Source organism: Pezoporus wallicus, unplaced genomic scaffold (genome assembly GCF_028554395.1).
Source record: "Pezoporus wallicus isolate ANWC-B61680 ecotype Strahan unplaced genomic scaffold, APGP_CSIRO_Pwel_v1 contig_5879, whole genome shotgun sequence".
In the NCBI taxonomy this organism is placed as follows: domain Eukaryota; kingdom Metazoa; phylum Chordata; class Aves; order Psittaciformes; family Psittacidae; genus Pezoporus; species Pezoporus wallicus.
This window is the reverse complement of record NW_026637549.1, coordinates 1,127,476-1,149,176: the sequence shown is the minus strand read 5'-3', so window position 1 is coordinate 1,149,176 and position 21,701 is coordinate 1,127,476. Positions and strand designations below refer to the sequence as shown.

General features: G+C 41.3%; 1 protein-coding gene across 1 annotated transcript; it reads right to left on the bottom strand.

Moving 5' to 3' along the window:
- Positions 1 to 1,871: 1,871 nt before the first annotated feature.
- On the bottom strand, positions 1,872 to 18,151 carry TSPAN13 (tetraspanin 13). Its single transcript, XM_057406196.1, has 6 exons — positions 18,024 to 18,151; positions 6,298 to 6,465; positions 4,911 to 4,991; positions 3,913 to 4,026; positions 3,482 to 3,592; positions 1,872 to 2,352 (listed from the first exon to the last, which is right to left on the bottom strand). Exons 1-6 carry the CDS (start codon positions 18,084 to 18,086, stop codon positions 2,278 to 2,280), a joined length of 612 nt encoding a protein of 203 aa, XP_057262179.1. The 5' UTR covers positions 18,087 to 18,151; the 3' UTR covers positions 1,872 to 2,277.
- Positions 18,152 to 21,701: the final 3,550 nt, after the last annotated feature.

Here is a 21,701-nt window from a genome sequence, read left to right as displayed (position 1 = left end):
CTGAAAGTCAATCCACACCTCTGATGTGAATGTCAAGGTTTGTAGTGGTCGTTTTCTATTTTGTTTTGTTGGTACTTTTCCCTAAAGCAGACTCTTCAATAGATTAAAGTATTGCTATGACAGAAAAACTTTAACCAAACCATATGATCTGCTGATCTGTCTTTCGACTACTCAACCAAACTCACATGTTATGAGACTTGAAAGCTTCTGAAGTGGTAACATTTTCAGTATTTTCTCAGTGATGCACATTTGCTCTCCAATACCACCTACTGTATTTATGACAACAGAACAACCCAAAACTACACACTAAAAACAATTAGGAAAAAAAGTCAAAATTGAAGCAGCAATGTGGTATTATTTTAAGCTTCATAAATCCTCTCCATAAGACTCCTCTTTTAATTTCTTACAGGAATGTACAGAACATGGAGCCTTTCTATACAGAAAATTAACGATGACCACCATCCTCCTGACATACATTGAGAACAGCTGGTTAACTGCTTTAACAGGAGAGCACTGGCAAACAGGGGAAAGCTGCATACATTTACATTATACTTCAGCAATATTCTGAAGGCTTTTAAGGTTTTCCTAGTACACGAGTGGGGACTTACATGGAACTTTCAAGTATGTGCTTGAAATGGCTACCAACACGGCATATAAAGCAGTAATTCACAGACCAAGCACCAGGAGATGGCGCTGACAGCAGGTGTTGCAGAATCGGCTACACCTGAAGAGAAGCTGGTTTTAACAACTTCTGAAATACCTCTGCGTTCAGCTTCAACTCTTCCCCTTTGAAACCTGCAGACTATTTCTTCTTTGGGAGCACTGGGCACATAAAAGTCTGATAGCATTCTGATGGGCATGTATTTCAGCTTCTTTTGCCTCCTCTGCAGAAGGAGGCATCTCCCTAGTAAAGGGAGGTTGTATGAGAGAGAATGCACTTCCATCGGCCCGTCTTCCTTTCCACCTCACTCAGTTGCTCTATTCCTTTGCAGATGGCCTTAATACTCTTCCCTTTTTCTTCCTCCAGAGCTCTCTTGCAGGCTACAGCAGCCGCCTACCACACCAGAGGCAGCAACTGAATGAAAAAAAGGTGCAGTGGAGGTCTGCAATTCAGCATGATTAAAAACAAATAGAACATTGCGTACCTCAGGTGTTCAGATGACTGGTGCTGCAGCTGATGCGTCACTTCTATCAAAGGGTGGAAGAAGGAGCATGCTTTCATTCAGCTCAGACAACACTTACTACATTGATAACACACCATTCTAACTTTGTTTAAAACAAAGAATAGAATTAAACTACTGGAAACCGTAACATTTTCACCTTTTTTTTTTACTTTTTTTTTTTTACACACCATTCAATCTCTCATGAAATCAAGACTGCTAGCTGGATGACAGAGGAATATACACTGCTGAGATATTACAACAATAATTTTACACCACCTGAAAAAAATAGCTGTACAACAACTTTTCCAGACATCAAGTTTCTTACAGTAAAGATGACAGATCACTATTGATTCTGATGTTGTGCAAATACCAAACTTCATTCACTTGTTGGAAAAATAAAAATAAAAATTTCAAGTTAATCAGCTGCAGATTATACTCTTCTGGTTTTCTTCATTCATTGTTCTCATAGTGAAGATATTCATTATAAAGTAAAGAATTCTTTTTATTCTCAACAAAATTCTAAAGCTACCAGAAAGCCAAAACATACAGGAAACGGGTGGGGTAAAGACTACAGTAGTCATTAACATACACTTACGTGCACTACAGAAAATAACATCTTTAGCTTCTACAGGAAAGCGGTAGACAAAAAAGTTGACTATGGTTCATCCTAAAGCCTAACCAAATCATACAGTCCAACCATCCACTACATATTTTTATCATTTTAATGAGAAATCATGTGTATTTCTGTAATCAATAAATACAGCAGGAATCACTTCTGGAGTTTCTGAGACACCAGAGAAGCCAGTAGTGCTGTAAAACTCACTGTATAAAGTTCACCAGATCCATCACACCAAAGCCTTAACAGAGCTATTTAACCTGCTCAGAGCAGCAATTTGACTCTGCCCAGCTACTGAATACACTAGTCTACTTCAAGATAGAGATTCTTAGAAGAAAAATAATGGAAAATTAAATACGAAAACTACAAATTTCTCATGGAAATAACAGGTTTCTTTTGGGAACATGTAGAATCCATACTATGGAGAAATACCAAACTATAGAGAATCAGTATTTTGAAGTAGAAAGTACAGAGAGAAGATTCAGTCCTTTATAAACCTCAAAGAAATGCACTAGGGTTTGCACGGGGATCCTTTTGGTTCCTGTATCTGTATGTCAGCCAGACTCCCAGAATCTGAAAGCAAAAACCAAAGATATTATTAAGCAGAGGGTCTCCACCCCATCTTCTCCCATTTTTACAAAATCCGTTTTAAACTTAAAATCCTGACAATGAATTTCCAGCACACAAGTTTAGGATACTTTACTATTGGTAAAACTGCACAACCACACACCAGCTTTCTTAATTAGAAAAAAGCATGAACCTTCTCAGAAAGAATCCACACCCAGCAACAGAGAGAACAACAAAACAAAATGCAAAAAGCATATATGCAATGCAGTGGGAAGTATTTCCCATAGGCATTTCTAGCATTAAACTATTCTCTTCTCCCCTTCCATGATACATGTTCATAAACCTGTTTTTAGTGTAATGATAAACAAATCCTCCAAATTGTTTTATTCTACAGTTACCATTTAACTACAAGGCTATTTTTCTAATAGCCTCTTTCAAATCTTGTAATTCCCCCCCCAGCAGCTCCCAGCTGCGTCACATTTTTAGTAGTGAAATTGAGGGCAGATGTCAGGGTGATTCTGTTTTAGTTCCTCTCAACCCCCTGTTGCTTTGTCTATAAACCTTCTTAAAACTGTACTAAGCAGAACAAGGAGTAGTCTGACATGCTCTACTGTGGGGTTACAAAATAACTACTCTGAGGATTTTTATCCACTGATTAGTATGTATCATCACTAAAGCAAAGAGTCAAAGACCTTTTAACTCGATGTTTTAAATACAGTTCACTCATCATGAAACTGTGTCTTTGCACTACAGGAAGCACAAAAAATAAATAAATCCCCAAAGCAGAGACCTGTGTGTGCACAGGTGGCAGAAGGTGGGAAGAACAGGTTACGGCCATGACACTAGTTTTGGAGAACGGTAAACGTGAATAGGTTAACTGTCTGCAAAACCTAAACTTTACAGCAGCACATTTTAATATGGTTCCTAATCACACTTTGTAGATAAGTAACAAGGTATTCAACACTTTTCCAAAAGACAAGCCCTCCACCAAGCTGATAGCCTAGTATTATCTCACCTAATTATTTGACTCCCAAGATAGTACTGGGAATTCCTGTAATACACACCCTAAAATTGTTTCATAAAATTAAGTTTTAGAAGTGGAGGAAGAACATTCATTTTCTAACATTCTACTCACCTCTGTGAAACTGAAGAAGAGTCCTATGCCACCAACAAATCGCAGAACCATTCCAGAATATTCTTCTATTATTGGTGCACATGGTTGACACTGGTGACTTCTAAAGCAATCCTGTAGCAGATAGAGAATTGTACTCCATTTTCTGACAACACTTCATGGATTGAAAGCATCCAGTTAGCTCTAGAGAAGACTGCCACCCATGAGCAAAACTCCAGCAGCTTTGGAAGACCCCAAAAGAGCCAGTATATAAATAACAATGGGGTACCTTTGCAGGGTGCTCTGTGATTATGTTTCCAATAGTTAACAAAAGAGCTTAGTAACAGCTACCTTACACGCTGAAAATCTCTGCTTTCTACAACTATGGAAACAGTTCCACATTTCTGAACAAACACAATAAAAAGATTGGTTTTTTTCACACTTGGAGAACTTACAGAGGAGCAGGTTTCATTCAGATCAAAAACTCTGAATCCACAACAATTCAGATTTCTCTCAATGTCTGTTCTCGCGCTGTTAGTGTTATTCCATCCCACCTCTAGAAGTTGACTCTAGAAGGCATAAACAAAAAACACATTAACTGAACTGTTTCACATTTCACTAGAAACCAGTATAGTAGGCCAGGCTGATAACTCCCTAAAACGTTCAGAGCCTGAAGTCTAACAGAATAATATAGTAAATAATGACTTGAATGTTCAAACAGCCTGTTTAGCTAATGAAACAGCAGCACCTAGCAGAAGCACATACATGGTTTTAATTAATTTTCTTCCCCCCCCCCCCCCCTTTTTTTTTTCCCCCTAAACCCAACAAGTGCACTAGCAATGGGACATGTAACTAATCTACCCGGGTCTGCTCAGACTGTAAACAAAGAATGCACTTACAGGTAAAAAGCTGATTAGTCACTGTACATTTGCCTCCTACTTAAGAATTATTCTCCATACCAAATGGAAGCTGGTTTTACTTTGACACTTCAGGGTCACCTCAGTTCCTAATATAGTTACAAACTTTTCAGTTACACAAGAACAACTCAATAGCTTTATCTTCTCTACTTTATGATTACAGTAGATTTCATCAGCTTATCTGGAATTGCTAAACACATGATACAGAGTCAAAACATTACACTGCTACACCTGTAGCACTGTGACCATAAACCTACACAGAAAGGCTTGTCTGGGTCTTCTTATTGTTTAAAAATAAAACAATAAAAGAAGTCAGCTGGAAGTCATTTTAGGACCAAGACAGATGTATTTCTTTCTAGCTTCCAGAGCCAAGCACTGCCTAAGGTTTAGTCCTTAAAAGGATAATGCTGATTTTTCTTAAAATATGCTCTCCCCACTTTGTGGAAGCCTACATAATGTGTGTGTGTACGCATGTGTACATATATGTTTATAGTATTATGCTACAGATAACCAAGAAGTCAGGAAACTTTTCTTACCTGCTGTTCCTTGTTTAGTGCCAAACAGGCACAGGAGACAGAAAATTGGACAATAAAGACCAGCAAAAGAATAATCATGTACTGGAAACAGTAGTTAAGGATATACTCTCTAATTAATTTTGCTTTTATAACACACAGGCCTAATGGTATTACCATCCAATGAAATAAGAAGTAAGTCCTTTGAAACAAAGAATTATGGAAGTAAATTCTATCTGGTTGAGGAAAAGATGAACCAAATATGTTCCCAGGCCTCAATCACCATATATTCTCTCTTTTTGGCTACACCTATACATAGTTGGTATTTCTGGGTTAGGTGTCTCTTGCCTAACAAGACAACATGAGCAGAGAGGTTAATAAAAGGAGCTCTGAGAGATAAAAATCTACAGCCAGTTTCTTCAGCTTTAGGTACTCATGTTGTCATTTCAAGATACTTACAGCAGTAAATAAAATACTTTTCTAGATATTGCATACTCAGAATATGTTGGGTTTTTTCTTCAATGACAGAGTCTTGTAACTAATTATAAAAGATAACTTTAGCCTAGGTGAAAAAAAAAAAAAGTGAGTTGCTTTTGGAACACAGCTTCACATACGTTTGGACTACTGCATCTAAAACCAGTACAAATAAAGAACAAACTTTGATACTAAATATCATGCTTTGAAAGTCAGGCATTGCCTTCACAATTTGGCTGCTGTGCTCTGAGGCAGATACTTATCTCATGCACTTCAACTGTTTGTATGGTGGAAGTCACTACTTATTCATAGAGCACAACCAAAAAAATTAAAGAGTTATCTTATTAACCTCTTTTCTCATTCAAACAGATCAATCTTCTTGTGCAAGGCAGCATAACAGACTGCTTACACATTGTCAGTATGGAGGAAGGGGCAGCAAAGCACACTGAGAAGGCCTGTGCTCATTTCTAGTCTGGGTTTGCAATTAAAACCTAGGTATGAAAAGAAAGTGCTTCTTGACAGCCTGTATTACCAACATGTTCCCCTGCTGCTACAACCAGCTCGCTATCTGGAAGTATCACCTTTCTCTCCTGTTAAACATCACTAACGCATCTACTCTAGCTTGGTGCAGGGTTGAGCACACAATACAAAGCATCTGTCACACAGTGAACCACCATAAAAAGCTCTCCAAAAATTGAAATACTTTAATTTTTCAAAAGGAGACATGGATACTTCTGTCTTCAGCAAACAAACAAGGGAGAAAAGAAAGAAGCTAGAATAAGGTTAAATGGGAAAGAAGTTTAATTTAGACTGCACTTGACCAAAGTAAGATTGTGAATTTCTGTTCTGTTTTGGAAGCACCTTCCACATCAGTCCCAGCTGACAGAGTAGGTTGTTAATATTTGGTGAACCAAGCTGCAGTTCATGAGAAGGATACAAAGAATAGCAATACTTGATGATGTTTCACGGCACCAATCAATCCCACTAAAGCAATAAAGAAGAGGAAGATTCCTACTGCAATTGCTACTCCAACAACTCTGAAACTAGAGATGAGGCCGAAGCCGATTCCCCATGCCGCAATTCCAATCAGTAGCAGGCTTACCAGCTGGAGGAAAAAGAAAACAAAGAGTTAGTCTGCACATTAAAAGAGGCTTAACCTATAGACAGCCACATTCCTTACATTAAAGTTATTAGAAAGGTACAATTTTAATTTCCAGTGCAAAAAGAAGTACAACCCTAAACAAATCTATCCTCCACTTCACCACAGAAGTTCAATTCCAGATGTTTTAAGGCACACATTTTTATTCTTCAATACTATTAATGTGAAGTTGCTGCAACTTAATCCATCTGCAAGTCAAGTCATGTTGCACTCTCTGTGACTGACTAGAGACACTAAACTCAAGTGTAGATTATAATGAAATTGACAAATAAACTAAAAATCATCAGTTTTAATTCAGAGATGGTATTCAGGGAAGGCAGGAAGAATGCCTCCCAGTTAATTTACTGGGATTTGTTGTTTACATGAGTAGGAAGCTCCAGTCTTTCCTCTTTCTAGACCAAAACGGGGGGGGGGGGGAACCAAGGGAAAAAAAAAGATTCCATCATCAAAAGCTGCAAAGAAATCTGTAATGAGGTACAGCAGGAGAAAGCAGCAGGAAAACCAGCCCAGATGTCCAATACACAAGATGCCTAACACTCTCGTTTAAAACAGAGTTAGACCTATGTGTACCATCATATCACCCATTACGTTATCTGTTAAATAACACCAGTTCAACATGCAAGTTTTAACTTTCCAAAACCCTGACCTCACAAAAAAAAAAATACCCAGAAGTTGTACCATTATTAAAATATATATATATATAAAGAAACAAACAACAACAGAAGAAAACACAGAACAGTAAGCACTTGGTCTAGTTTAAGTAATTGGCTTTATTTCACAACAAATACAGAGCAAGAAAGTACACTTGCTCACCAGTTTCCATTCGAACAGGACAATCTCTTGGCATTTTACTGCTTATTCAAAGGGGCAGGGGGTGGTGAGGGGACGGAATGTCCAACTTGTCATTTCAGTGTACTTAGCCTACAGCAGAGCATTTTTGCCTCCACTTACCAAGTATGTCTTTTTTTTTTTAAGTACCTTTTAGAAGACTGACCTACCTAATGCTGGTTTTGAAACATGGAAATCTAAAATAACATCAAGAAAGCTAGCAAAACAAGTAGTGATGTTTATCAAGATCAACGCACAGGGGTTGTTTTTTCTCATGTGCTCACACAGGAACATATCTCAAAACCATTTTAACCAAAAGCCAGTAATCCCCACAAGAAACTTAGAAAGTATGCAAGAAGAAAAGGATGTTTGCCGTAACTATGCTTCTCTTACCACATGAAGAGACAAAAGAACAATATAAAATTCAAAGGAATTGCTCAATACCAGTAGAGTTTTAGGATTATTTCATATTTGTCTTTGTTTCTTTTAAAGAAAATGCTTTAACCACCATGTTTATTTAAAACCAAAGCACCAGAACAAGTAAATCTAAATGAAAGGGCAAGGGGGAATGGAAGGGGAATAAAATAAAACCAAAAGCCTTGGCTCTGCTACAGACAGATTTTCTCAATGCATGCTGCACAAGGCTGTAAACTTCCTGATATGATTATGTTAAAAATTAGCCTTGCTAATCAGACAATTAAGTGCAAGTCCTACCTGTTCTGATCTGTACCCATTCACTTAATTTCATTGTCTCATACCACTGGGAAAGTTTATTTTTCCATGTAAGCATCAGAAGTGAACAACAAAAGAGATCTTATAACCCAATTTCCAGTCAGAAAGCGCCGGTTGACGTCCCATGCTCTGCAAGAACTTCTAAGCACTGAACTCACACTGCCACTACACGGCAATTCAAAGCAATCTCTCATTAAAAAAAATAAAAAATACAAAAAATCTCAAAGGCAATGTTATGTTTCAATCTACTTCACACAAAAAAAAAGGGGGATGGGGGGCAGAAGAAACTTTGCTTTTAGTGATTTTCCCCAATACTTCTTTGTTCCACCTGAAAAACGGCTGCAGATCTTTATTTTTACCAGGATACCAAAACATGTATTTGTTTAGTGCATTGCTCACTTCATAAGAGGGCTAAAACAATTTGATTGAGTTTTATTGTTAAAGTATCAAAATTAAAAGGAGTGGCCTAAACAAATTCTGTGCCTAATACCTACTGGATAAACACAGTGCATGAGCTCCAGAGTACTGGTTACTTGCTGCTGTTACTCACCTCAGCTTCCATTATACTGATGATATGTAAATGAAATCAGTGAGTATGACACTAAAAGTTATTACCACAACCCCTCTTGGCCCAAAAAGCTTTTCTGATAGAAACAGACACATACTGAATCTAGAACCGTTATGGTTTTCAAGTGGGGAAAAAAGCCATGTTAGCTTTTAAATGCTTTACTGAACCCCAGAGGTTCAGGAATCAGGTGATCAGCTTTGAAAAATAACATAAAACAGTTTGTATCTCTTTTGATCATGTTCTAGCTTTAGAGCCATTAGTCTTGTATTCAAGCATTACCTCTGCAATACTAAAGCTGTATTTTCTCTTCTTTCACATAACAAAATCGTCCATTGTCCAGTTCCTTAAAACATCTGGCAATTCAGTATGATCCATGCGACTGGGCTCTGGCTGGCAAGCTACACAAAAATGCTGGATCCAGACAGGCAGACACATGATTTGGATCAAACTAACTAACGGGCTACTCTAATTTTGGCCACTTAAAAATTGTGGAAAACGGACTTTGTGTTTCAAAACTGAAATGGAGACTGCAGGCTTACAAACCATTCCAGAAACAGATTTAGTATTAAGTTCTTGACTCTTTTGTATTTTGAGGAAAAGATGAAATTATAGTTATTCCTTCATTTTCAGGTTTGGACTGGACTCTCTGCATGTTGTGCAATAAAATTCTCTCTATATATAGATTTATAGTGCCATGTGAAAAACTAAAGTAAATGCACACAGCTACAAACAGGAAAAAAAAACAAACTTAAGTTGTTTTTGGGAGAGGTTTTACAAGTCTGTAAAACAACACAAGCCTCATAGTATTAGGCACTGTCTAGCCACTAAAAATGGCTGCTCAACAGGGCTTACTCCAGTGTCTGAAACACAAGGATTAAAAAGCAGTATTTCTAGAAGTGAAGCTCCTAAGACTCGGTAGGAAAATGTACTTGAAACAAAATTACTTAGAGGCCTTAACTCCTTTTAAATGAGCAATATGCACATTCTAACCATACAAGCTTTATTTGCTTATAATAAAAAAAAAAACCTAAAAGTCACTTGTGTTAAAAAAGGGGAAAAGGAACCCCCTATGGAGCTTCTGAATGTCACATTTCATTTTACTGAAACCACACTTCAGAGCACCAGAATTCCTCCAATGAAAACAGCATCATCCTTGGAAGACTGAAGTCCAAGTGAAACTCCACGTTATTTATATAAAGCTGGCCTTGGTTAATAATGCTTCAAATATTTGCTTGAGAAGCCTACTAGAAATATATGAAATCACAACCCAGTTTTCAGTGATTAAGACAAATTCAGTTTCCCACAGTAGCCTTATTAGTAAACTGAAGAGACATGGGTTAGAGAAATGGGCTGTTAGACTAAGTAACAGGTTGGATCCCTGAGCTTAAACGGTAGTAATCAATGGTTCAGCATCCAGCTGGTAGTACCTGAGGAGCACCATGAAGGCTGATACTGGGGCCACAGTACCTTCCATCAACAAACTGGGCGATTAAGACAGAATGAATTCTCAGAAAATTTGTGGATGATACTGAACAAGGAAGAGCAACTGACTCTTCAAATATAGGTGGACCTTGATAAATTTGAAAAATAAGCCAACAGGAACTTCATGAATTGCAAAACTTGCTCATGAGGTGCTTCAGTGGGACCTAGGAACAAACCAGGTGAGCAACAACCTTACTGAGATAGATCTGAAGATCAAACTGATTTACAAGTTGAATACGAGCCAAGTCTGCTCCCACTGCAAACAGGAAAAACCAAAAGGAGTGCAATCAAAGGAAACCAAATGCTGGTGAGACTGCAGCTCAAATGTGTGTCCTATTTCAAGCCCCCCAGGTTGAAAAGGAATTTGAGAACCTGGAAAGAGTCATCAAAATGGCCTGGAGCCTTGAGGATGATGTTTGAGAAACAGGTGATGGAGCTGGGTTTGTTTAGTGGAACAAAGGCAGCCAAGGGATAATCTAATAGTAACTGAAGCTGAAAGTGCGTTACAAAACCAAAGGAGAAAAATTCCTCTCAGTATTACAAGCAACAGTTTAGGAGGCTCAGGCTGGACATTAGATAAAGCACAAAGCAGGGTGGTTTGGTGCCATACTCAGAGGTGATAGACTTTGTCCTCAGAGGTTTTCAAGACTCGGAGACAATGCCACAGCTGGCAAACAACTGGTATTCGTGATCCTGTCTGAGCAGGAACCTGTACAGATGAGCCCCAGAAGTTCCCCCAACCAACCATCCCACACACCACAGCCAGCTCTTCCACCATGGAAGAGCTCTCCACACCAAAAATCAAAGTTTAAGAGGCAGCCAAGTGGCAGGTTTAACACTGGCCAAGGACTCTTCTGTACCAACTAGCTCATTAAATAGCTCCTAAACCCTTTAACAACAAAACACCTTCTTACAAGCCTTAAGGTCTCTCACTAAAAGAGCAATGAATGAGTCTTCAGAAGTACTTAAAGAGATTCAAAAACACAAGTACTAATCTTGGTCTCAGAAGGTCCCATTCATTTAAGGCATGTTTACACAGAAAACCAACAGGCATTAGGAGCAAAAGTATTTATTACAGTCTCAAGCTGGAGCAATTTGTCTCTCACACAGATGCTACAAACTGTCCACAAATAAGCAACACAGAGCCATGGGAAGTGTGTGCATGTGGGGGACTGACACCTAGCATTTTGAATATACTATCCTTAGTTACTGTATACTACCTTCTCCATCAATACAAACTCTAGCAACCTTATTTAAAAAGCACACAGGCAAACACAGGCTTAGCAGAACCTAACATTTAAACTCATCAATCTGAAATGAAGCAAATGCTTTACTGGAACAAACCCATGGGTAGCACAAATCTTAAGTGAAGATCAATTCTTTTTTACCCCTATGAGAGGAAAAAAAAAAACAAAACAACAAAAACACATCAAGCATACTGTCAATAGACAGCATGTTACTCTGTAACAGGAAAGTTCTTTGGGACTGCAAGATCAGTGGATCAGACTTAAGTGATTTCCATTCTATTTTTCAGACCCACTTCAACCACAGAGCTCTTTCAAAATAACAGTTTGTAGACAAAGATGAATTTCTTTATCACATAGGTAAAGTCATCACAAGTTTGCCCTGTTCTCCAGTGCACTTACTAACCTTACTACAGCATTAGCCTTTACAGCACTTGATGGGATTTACTTTACCCTTACTGCTGCATAAATTCTATTAAAAAAATAAATAGATAATAATTTATCCTAATTTGCTCTGTTCTTCAAATCCAACTTCTCCTGCATACATAGCTGCTCATTTCCTTCACTCCTGTACTGGAAAAACATACTTCTCTTCAAATTTACCCCTTGTGTGCTTATCCACAGGCTTATATTCTACATTACAAAAAGAAACGAAGATACTGACAAATGATTTCTCTAGACAACACAACTGAGAAACTATTCAAATGCCAAAGCCACTTCCTCCTTCCTTCAACAGCAAGCCCCAAACAAATCTGCTGTTTAGACTAACTAGCACATTTATTTCAGCTAGCTTGGACTGCTCATTAGGAAGGAAGTCACATGCAGAAGTTCCCACTGCTTCCTTCTAAACTCAGCCCTAAATGGTGTTTTTAAAAACTGCATTTCTGAACTTGAATTTCAAGAAATACATCCTCATCATTCCCAAGTAAAGAGACTATATAGCACTTACACTGGTATCAGCAAAGGAAATATTTACAGAACAGCTTTCAAGCTGGACGCGGAACAGGAACTAAAGCCAGGTTACACACATGATGAAACACATCCTTCCTAACCTCTCTCTTCACATATAAGTTCATATTCCACTTCTCTTAAAGTGACTTTACAGTTTAAAACTCAAATGGTATGTATTTTGAAGGAAGAGGTTTCCACCACCCTTGCCAAACCTTTCCACCACAACTTGGCCAAACATTCCTTAACAGCCATAGAGAATCTAGGAGACAATTCTTCTGGTTCCCTGAACTTCATCTAAAAAACACCACATTAGAAGTATGGACAGTATATAATGGTGCATCTTAAACAAGTTAAGACTAAGCTAAATTGGTTTCTATCACAGCTGTAAGCAACTTTCTCTTTACAGTACTCCTTCAGCTTTACTGAAAGCAAAGGCTGAGGAGTAAGAAAGCAAAATATTCCACCTTTAAGTGACTAATGTAAATGAAAAGTGATCAGTAGTCTGGTTACTGAACAGCCTTGAGACACATGATGTGGAATAAGCAATTTATGTGAAAGACAGCATTCCTGTGTCATCATGAAAGGCAGTTCTTTTGGTTTCAGGCCTAGTTCTTCAAGTTATTGGCCAGTAATTAGGATCTAATTGGTTTTGACTATGTAACAAGCTTCTTTAATGTTAAAATGACAGTGACATTTAAGCCGTTTTATAACACCCACCCCCCCCACCCCCCCCCCGGTCTTCAGAAACACACACTTTCTGTGGTGTAACAGGAACAACTATGTTCTGTCATGTTTACTTTTGCTTGCAAAATGTTTTCAGGAAGCCTAGTGATTCCACAGATCCTTCTTCCACACACACATCCCCTTCAACATGAAAATAATAGTAGAAAGAACACAAATAATGACTTCAGCTACAAGGCATTCTGAGGGCTTCGCAATAACTGCTGGATTGAAAGTGTTCATCTGCACTGCTGTGATGTCTAAAAACATTATCAAAACATACTATGCGTCATATAGCCTTCTCCTTCTATGCCCTGCCATTCCCCAGTTCTTTCACAAAACACAGTCTGCCTCCCTAGCTCTAAATGCCACTACATGCTCTGTGCAAGACAAGTGAAAAACCAGAACCCACTCATATCTGGCATACAGGGTCAGCACGTATCTCAATGCTGACCTGCTACCACAAACCTCTGGCACTTTGACTATAAACTGACACAGCAGCTATACTACCTTTTTGGGGAGGGCATTCCCAACACTGACAAAAAGTCTTCAAATATGTATCTATATTTACGCTGTAATCACTCTGCGTTCTCAAGCATGAGTGTAGAAACCTTCCCCAAAAGCCAGTAAAAACAAACAAAAAAACCCCAACCAAGGCTACACTGATATGACCGATGTTAACCTTCCCTGCCACATACCTGGGAGCTTCTGTACCACTGTCTGATCTGCACATCAAGGCTAGATAGCACAGTGTGTACTGCTGCCTTCAAAATGTCCTCAAGAATGACAAAAATAGCTCCAAGGAAACTGCTGAGCATCCAGTTCAGATGATACGCAGCCACTACAGCAGTCGTGAATCATCAAGTAACATAGAAAACAGTCACATCTCCCTTTTCCCTTGGAAAATCCAGATGTTCAGCCTACCTCTACCACTAGGCTCCCTCTCAGCAGCAAAAAAAATAGATGGAGGTAGCAAATTTGCATGGAAGATGCAACATGCTCAACTCCTCTGTATGTGGAACTTCGCATTTAAGACGGACATTATTAAAATCCCTCTGAAGCTAAGCACACGCTGTTCAAATCTGAGAATTTCTGTACTCATCTTTGCATATTTCCATAATACAGGCAAAGCAATTTTGGTAAAGAGGGCAGAAAGCACAAATGCACTAGTTGCACTGACAATAATTACTGCACCCAGAGAAACGGCAGTGATAGGGGAAGAGTATCAAAACACCAACTTTCAAAGGTAATGCTTTGAAAATGAATGCAAAATCCAGGATGCTTAACAGGCAATCAAAAAAATCAGGTTCAGAGAGCAAAGTAATATAAAAAGTAAATTGCTTTGATAAAGTACTTCCTGGTGGTAAGAGGAAATATGGATACTTTTGGGGAACAAATTCTGTGCTACTAAGAAATACAAAATTCTAACGGTAAAGGTACTATATGTTTTATTTGAAACCAAACAACCTCTCTAGGTGTAATGAAACTGAAAACCTGTTCATTAAAATAAATGCGTGATGTTTACATACTGACAACCTCACAAGCTCATGCTTGCTGCTGCAGTGGCAATTAAGTAGCTGCCTGGGTGACAAACCCAGCACACACGATCCAAAGGAACTGATGGTCAGTATTTAAATTTTTAATTTAAATATTTAATCTTGTGACCCAGCTACCACTTCAATTTTTCACCACTAGCTAGGAATAAGGAATTTCCTTTTCCTTTCTGAAAATCTGATTGAAATAATATATCAGCTGTTCTCACTTCAACACAATTACTCAAGGCTTCCTTGGAAGGATCACTGTCTACCTAAGGAAATCTTTTATCTTGTTAAAGTGAGCAAATATTGGTCGAGCCAGCATGAACGGTTCTCATACCTGGCAGATTCTGCCACACATCCTTGAATTTGGCTCAATTCCATGGACAGACCTTCTAAACAGCTTGTATGATTTACCATTCAGCAGGAAATGTAAATATGATTTAGTAAAGACAACATTGGTCAGGTACCCAAAACTAGTATTTTGAAGGTCCTACAATACAGGCAGTTCTTCCACATAAGACTATTCCAACAACACACGTCACTATAGACAGAGTCAACAGTCTCTTTTTCGCTACTCTTCCTATACCCATAAGGAACCATACTGAACTCAGCAACTCGGCATAGATGCCAGAATTACTCATATAAAATGAATTTAAAAATAGAATCAGGGCCTAAGGACATTAACTTAGTACAGAGGAAAACCAAAAGTCATCAGCAAAGTACCATCTGAAAAGAACATTAAGCGAGCAATTAGGTTAGTGGGTTTCTGGATTCTTGCCTTAAGCCAGATTTATTACAGTCAGGACATCTATTTTCCTTAGTGTACTACTTACTATAAAAAGAATAAAAAGAAATTAAAAATAAAAAATAAAAATCAAGCTCTAATATCCTTTTCTAGAAGACTTTTAAAGAAAAGCAGACTGTAAATTGTAACCCCCAATATGCAGTTCTGAGGGTTAATTCATTCCCAGCATGTGATCCAGGCACATCAAAGCTAGCTAGAAAAACATTCATTACCTGTTTGAGCTAATATCCCTTCTTACCCCTACTACTCCCCTCTCATCAATTATCACAGTGAATTGATGTTGTTTAAGAAGATGATGATGAGGTTCTTGCTCTAGTTGTCTTCTGTTTTTTTTTCCCAGCTAGGAAAAAATAAGCCCATAATTCACTTGCACCCGAAGTCTTGTATTGTGAAGATTTTGTCTAACCGAAGAACAGCGAAGCCCCCACATTTTTGCTGGATCAACTCCACCAGGCCAACACCTTAAATGTTATTTATTGCAGAAACTCTGAATTTGAAAGTATTAGTCCTGCAACTTGTTTATAATTAATAAGCAACACAAGCAGTACCGATCGGATATTCCAGTTCCTGTAATGCAAAGACATTCCTTCTCTTCAGCAGAAACATATGTTCAGCATAGGTCAAATGAAAGAATATCAAGTGACACCCACAAAGTAAATTCTAGTCAGGGAGACATAAGAACAAGATTAAGGTCATAGGTGCTTTGTACAGGTATTGCAGAAAGAACTACAGAGGTCCCTAAAATCAACCCATCCCTGCTGTGGTCAAATGCAATCAAAAAACCTACCAGACTCCTTACACCTGGTTAATACACAGCTTTAAGAATAACTGATCCTGTCTTCAGAAAAACACCTGCTGTCCACATGACATCAAAATGAGATTTCTGCATGTATTATGGTAGAAAGATCTCTCACTCCTCTGTCACTCCAGAAATAAAACCAAGAATCATAAAAAAAAAAATGAAGTCTTGCATTAACCTCTGGTTTACCAAAAAGCAAAACTGGAATGGGACAATTCACCTATAACAATCCACTGGGATGAGGTAATCCCATAGGAAGTTGGCCAAGATGATCTTCTGAGGTCCCTTCCTTCCCACCTGGGCTATTCTACAATTTTAATTACCTTCACCATGCCAGTCTACATAGACTAAACTTACCTCCAACTACAGATGTCAAAAAACGTAACGCCTACCTGCTCCCCTCTGTTCTGGCTAGGGGCAACCCATAGCATCACAGGGATCCCAGGTGACTTCCACAGTGGGCAGTGGAGTACCCCTAAGCATACTTCAGAGGCATTTTCCAGGGACACAGTCCTATAATTCTCCTATACCAAGGTTTCTGTTCTGCCCTTTTCTGAAGGAATGAGAGTCACCTCATGTACCAAAAAATATAATAACAAACAACACTGGCTTAAACAGAGGCACTTCTACATCCATTCGTGCTCCATCCTGGAGATTATCATCAGGCCCAGTAACTGCTATCTACAAGAACTGTTTGTTCTGATGAACAGCATTAGACCTGTTTGTTCTCCTCTCTCACCTTCACTCGAGATCAGGCAGTGCTTCCAGAAAAACAGTGATACAACTGCCTGCAAGAACTGGCTGACCCCAACTGCAGTCTACCGAAAGTCACCCCCAAGCACAGCTGTTAACATGAAACATTAGAGGACATACTACCTTTCCAAATGTGCTGCAAGAGGAAGCCCTTACATACACTCCTGTTTCTTGCTATTTATGAGTAATTTTAAAATAGATAATTAAAAAAAAAAAAACCTCACAGCTATACCACAGTTGGAGATTAGGATCAGGTGTCTCTGTCCATGGCAGGGGGCTGGAACCAGGTGATCTTTAACGTCCCTCCCAACCCAAACCATTTTATGATTTTATTGTTATCTGTTGAAAACAGGTCTTCCAACTTGCCCAAACAAAACCAGGCACCTGCCTGGAGCTCCCCAGCAAATCAGTTATTTCAGTGTAGCATACTACTTTTCTCCCCCGCCCCAACATGTTCCCACCACCCCAAAGCAGCCAGACTTTGTACCTCGTTGGTCCATCATAGGGGATGGCTGCTTACCAGAGGGCCAGGGGCCTTCTCACTCACCGAACTGCCTTATTTCGGCGCTAGGCTTTGGCTGAGGAAAACCAAAATAACCCCTTCCCCATTCACGCCTGCGTTGGTGCAGAGACCTTTCCAGACCAAGAAGGGCACCGGCGGGTCGGGCTCGGGAGGGCTGAGGAAGGGGTGATCCTGTGGCCCCGCTCGGAAGGGGGCTAGAGATGTGATGCACACCCCCGTCCCCGGCAGGCAGCGCTTGCCGTGCCGCCCGCTCCCGACCCACCCTGGATTTTGATCCCGAGGAGCCACGTCCCCACGGTGACAAAGCCCGGTCTGACCGGTGCCACCTTTCCCACCCCCGAGCCAGAGACCGCAACCATGCGGCGTTCCCGGCTCAGAGCCTTGCCAGACCCTCGGCACCAGCTTGCTAAGAGGAGGCCGCCACAGGCCGCAGAGACCCAGCCGCCTCTCCTCTCCTCCCCTCCCCTCTTCTCGCCTAACAGCGGAACCCGCAAGGCGGGGAAGACCCGGGAGAGGAGGCCCCGCTGAGTAGCCCGCGCCCCTCCCGCGGCGGCCACGCACCGTGTAGAGCAGGTTGAGTGCGCAGAGGCAATTCTTGGAACAAGCGAAACCCCCGCACACCATCGCGCCGCTGCCGCCGCCGGGAACCGCGCAGCAGAAGGCCGCCGCCCCGCCCCTTGCCTGTCAATCAGCCGTCGGGCCGGCGCGGCCGCAGCAGGTGAGCGGCACTCACCGCCCGCCGCCGCGCCCGCTGATTGGCTACTCCTGGGCTCAAAGGTGAGGGTATGCAAATAAGAGGCGCAAGGGCTCCTGGGAGAGCTTGCTGTCCGCCGTTATGTGCCGGCACCGCGGGGTCCACCCTCTGGGGCGGTGTCAGCGCTAGTGCCGGCCCTGGTCTGCTCCTCGTCTCCTTCCCGCTCCTCCTTCCCGCTCCTCCTCTCCTCCTTCCCGCTCCTCCTCCCGTTGCCGCGTTTTCTATTCTTTGTGATCTGTGTGTTGGTCCTCCATTTTGTTGTGTAGGGAGGCAGAGGTGGCTGCTTGCGCTAGCTGTGACAAACACATCCGTAGTGGGTGATCCAGCCTCCTGTGTAGCCGAAAGGAAGCAGTCAGGGGTTTACTTTTTCAGAACATTAAAGTGTTTCGAGTGCTGTTGTAATGAGTAAATTCCTGTTTGTTAATCAAATCTTGCTTAGGAGTTACTTGCTTGCTTAATAGTTACTGGAAAATTACAGTGCTTTGACTTGTTGCTTACAGACCGCGGGTATCCGTTAAAGTAAACGATGCAGGGGGAAGGCGATAAGGAGCCTTCCTCCCCACACCCACCGGGAGACAGAATGAGACCCTTTATCTACAGATCACACAGACACACAGGACGCCAGGAGGTGACATATATATCAGATGAAGAAGAGTATAAAACCAGTGACTTTGGGGAAGTGGGGTGTGTGCCATTGGCGGAGTGGAGACTCCCTGGGCGCCCAGCGCTGTTTTGCTTGCTGTCACTTGCTCAATAAACCGATTTGATTCATTGGTCTGGCTCTCGTCAATTTATTTGAGCCACATTTATAACAATTTTGGTGCCGTGACTTGGATAGAGGCAATCTGGTGCGAAGCCCCACACAGGGGAGACGCCCTGCTGTATAGTGGCCCTTGCTTGAGTGCTATCTCCCCATACCCTCTACCAACGAGTCCTAAATTCGACAGCAAGCAAAAGAAAGCTGGCAACCCTGTAATCTTTGTGCACGAAGCTCTGAACGAAGATGCAGGTGTGCGTAAGTATAGGCCGGTTACCCGTTTGGTTGGGGTTGAGTATCCCGGAGTGTTGCCTGTGTGAGACGTCCAATTAAGGACGAAACGAGTGTGGACCCCTTAGTAGTGCGGTTCCCATCTCCCGCGAGGGACTGGGCCACGAACAGGGGGCAAAAAGACTCTGTGTGTGTGAGAAGGCACTCCGGAAGATGGGACAGAAGAAAAGCAAGCCTTCTGATTCCATGGGGGGTCGGAGCTTAAGGCTAAGCTACCCCAGATACCACTGGATAGTCCGTTGGGACTGATGATTAAATATTGGGATGATTACCCTTCTAGGCGGGGTAAGGACAAAGTAAAAATGGTACATTATTGTATGGAAGTTTGGGGAGGTAAGCAGATTAGAGGTGATTATTTATATTGGCCCGTATTTGGGTCCTTTAAGGACTGGATCTGCCAGGCTTTAAATATTTATGTTAACACAAAGGAACCATTTAGTTTGGAGGAAAGCGAGTATGCAAGTTTATGGATAGGGTCCGAGACTAGGACAAATTTATATCCTTTAAAAGAAAGAAAATGGGGGGCAAAGAAGAAGATGCGGGGTGAGGATGAAATCCCCATTTTGCCTCCCCTTTATATACCACCACCACCGCAGCCCTCTCCTCCTCCAAGAGCTCCAAACTACCCCTAGATCGCCCGAGGAGAACAGGAAGGTGACCCAGAGCCAAAGTAGGGCAAGGGAAAGCAGGGGTAATCTATATCCCCTCAGAGGTTGCAATGGGAGGAGAGCAACCTGGTATGGGATAGGTCTCTGTCCCTTTAAACTCGGGAGACGTTAGAGACTTTAAGAAGGAAATGGGTAACTTATTAGAGGATCCCCTGGGAGTTGCAGAATGAGTAGACCAGTTTTTGGGGCCCAACGTTTACACCTGGGATGAACTGCAGGCCATATTGGGTATTTTGTTCACAGCAGAAGAAAGGGATATGGTCTGGAGGGCCGGAATAAGAATTTGGGACCAGCAACATCAGCAAGGTCCCGTGGCAGATGTTAAGTGGCCCCTCCAGAGACCTAATTGGAATAATCAAAATGAAATGGATAGAGGCCATATGCAGGACTTAAGGACTATCATAGTTCAGGGGATAAGGGAATCGGTCCCTGGGGGACAAAATATTAACAAAGCCTTCAGTGAACACCAGAAGAAGGATGAAACCCCTACGGAATGGTTAGAGAGACTTAAAAAAAATCTCCAACTTTATTCAGGGCTAGATCCTAGTACTCCAGTAGGGCAAGCCTTACTAAAAACACAATTTGTAGCTAAATCATGGATGGATATTAGGAAGAAGCTGGAAAAAATAGAAGATTGGCAGGACCGCAGTTTAGATGAACTACTGAGAGAAGCTCAGAAGGTATATATTCAAAGGGAAGAGGAGACGCAAAAGAAGCAGGCTAGAATGGTGGTAGCGGTGGTCAGAGAAGGACAGAGGGTACCCCCTCCTAGGAAGGGGCCTGAATCCCGACAATAGGGATCGGGACCCCGGAGACCTCCAAGGGAAAAAGAGCGAGGAACAGTGCTTTGTTTCTATTGTGAAGGAAAAGGACATGTTAAGAAAGACTGTAGAAAGAGGATGATGGATGAGAAGATGTTCAAGGAAGATTAGGGGTGTCAGGGGCTCTATCTGCTGGGGACTCGAGAAAGAACAGAGCCCTTGATAAAATTAAAAGTGGGTCCCTGGCAACAAGAAGTTGAGTTCCTAGTGGACTCAGGAGCGGAAAGATCAACTGGTCAAAAATTGCCCCAAGGATGTAAGATATCCCCAGAGACGGTACAGGTTATTGGAAACAAAGGAAAACCAGGAATAAAAATTGATTATTGAGAATCAGAAAACTGGTGGGCTCATAAGTGCCTTTAAGGGCGGCTACCTGTATCCAGAAGGGGAGATGATTGGAACAAGGGGAACATATACCCGAGAGCCCTAAACTCTGCCCTCAGGGATATTAGGATTCAACTATGGCTGAGCCCCTGTAGACTGCGACTGCTGCCGAGAAGAAAAATGACCTCGCTGCTCCAGGCAATGGAGTAGGCGTTGGAGCCAGAGACGTACTAAGGTGGGGATATAGAAGAGCCATAGTTACCAAAAGTATAGGGTGGAAAGAGGCGATGGGCCAGGTGGGTAGTAAGACCCCTACCAGATTTCAAGGGAAGAATTGGAAATCTGGATTTATGAGAGGAGGTAACCCACCAATTTTCTGGATCATCTACTGGATATGGGGGTGGACATTAATCCCGGTAAAAGGATATGTCCATCAACTTTTCAAGTGGACCTTGTACAGATGGGAAGATCAACAAGTAGTCCAAAGTATAACCACATCAGGAGGGCCCACTTTTACTGCTAGCCTCTGTCAGCTAGTACCTAGAAGCCCGTGTTTAGATCGTGTGGGATTTTACTTCTGCCCAAGTTCGAATCCAGGAAGAGGATATTGTAATCACCCCAGGG

Coding starts and splice junctions, on each gene's coding strand:
- TSPAN13 (XM_057406196.1), bottom strand. CDS start 18,086: ATGGTGTGCGGGGGTTTCGCTTGTTCCAAGAATTGCCTCTGCGCACTC. Junction 6,466..18,023: donor CACTCAACCTGCTCTACACG/GTGCGTGGCCGC, acceptor TTTTTCCTCCAG/CTGGTAAGCCTGCTACTGAT. Junction 2,353..3,481: donor TCTTCTTCAGTTTCACAGAG/GTGAGTAGAATG, acceptor TTTTGCTTTCAG/ATTCTGGGAGTCTGGCTGAC.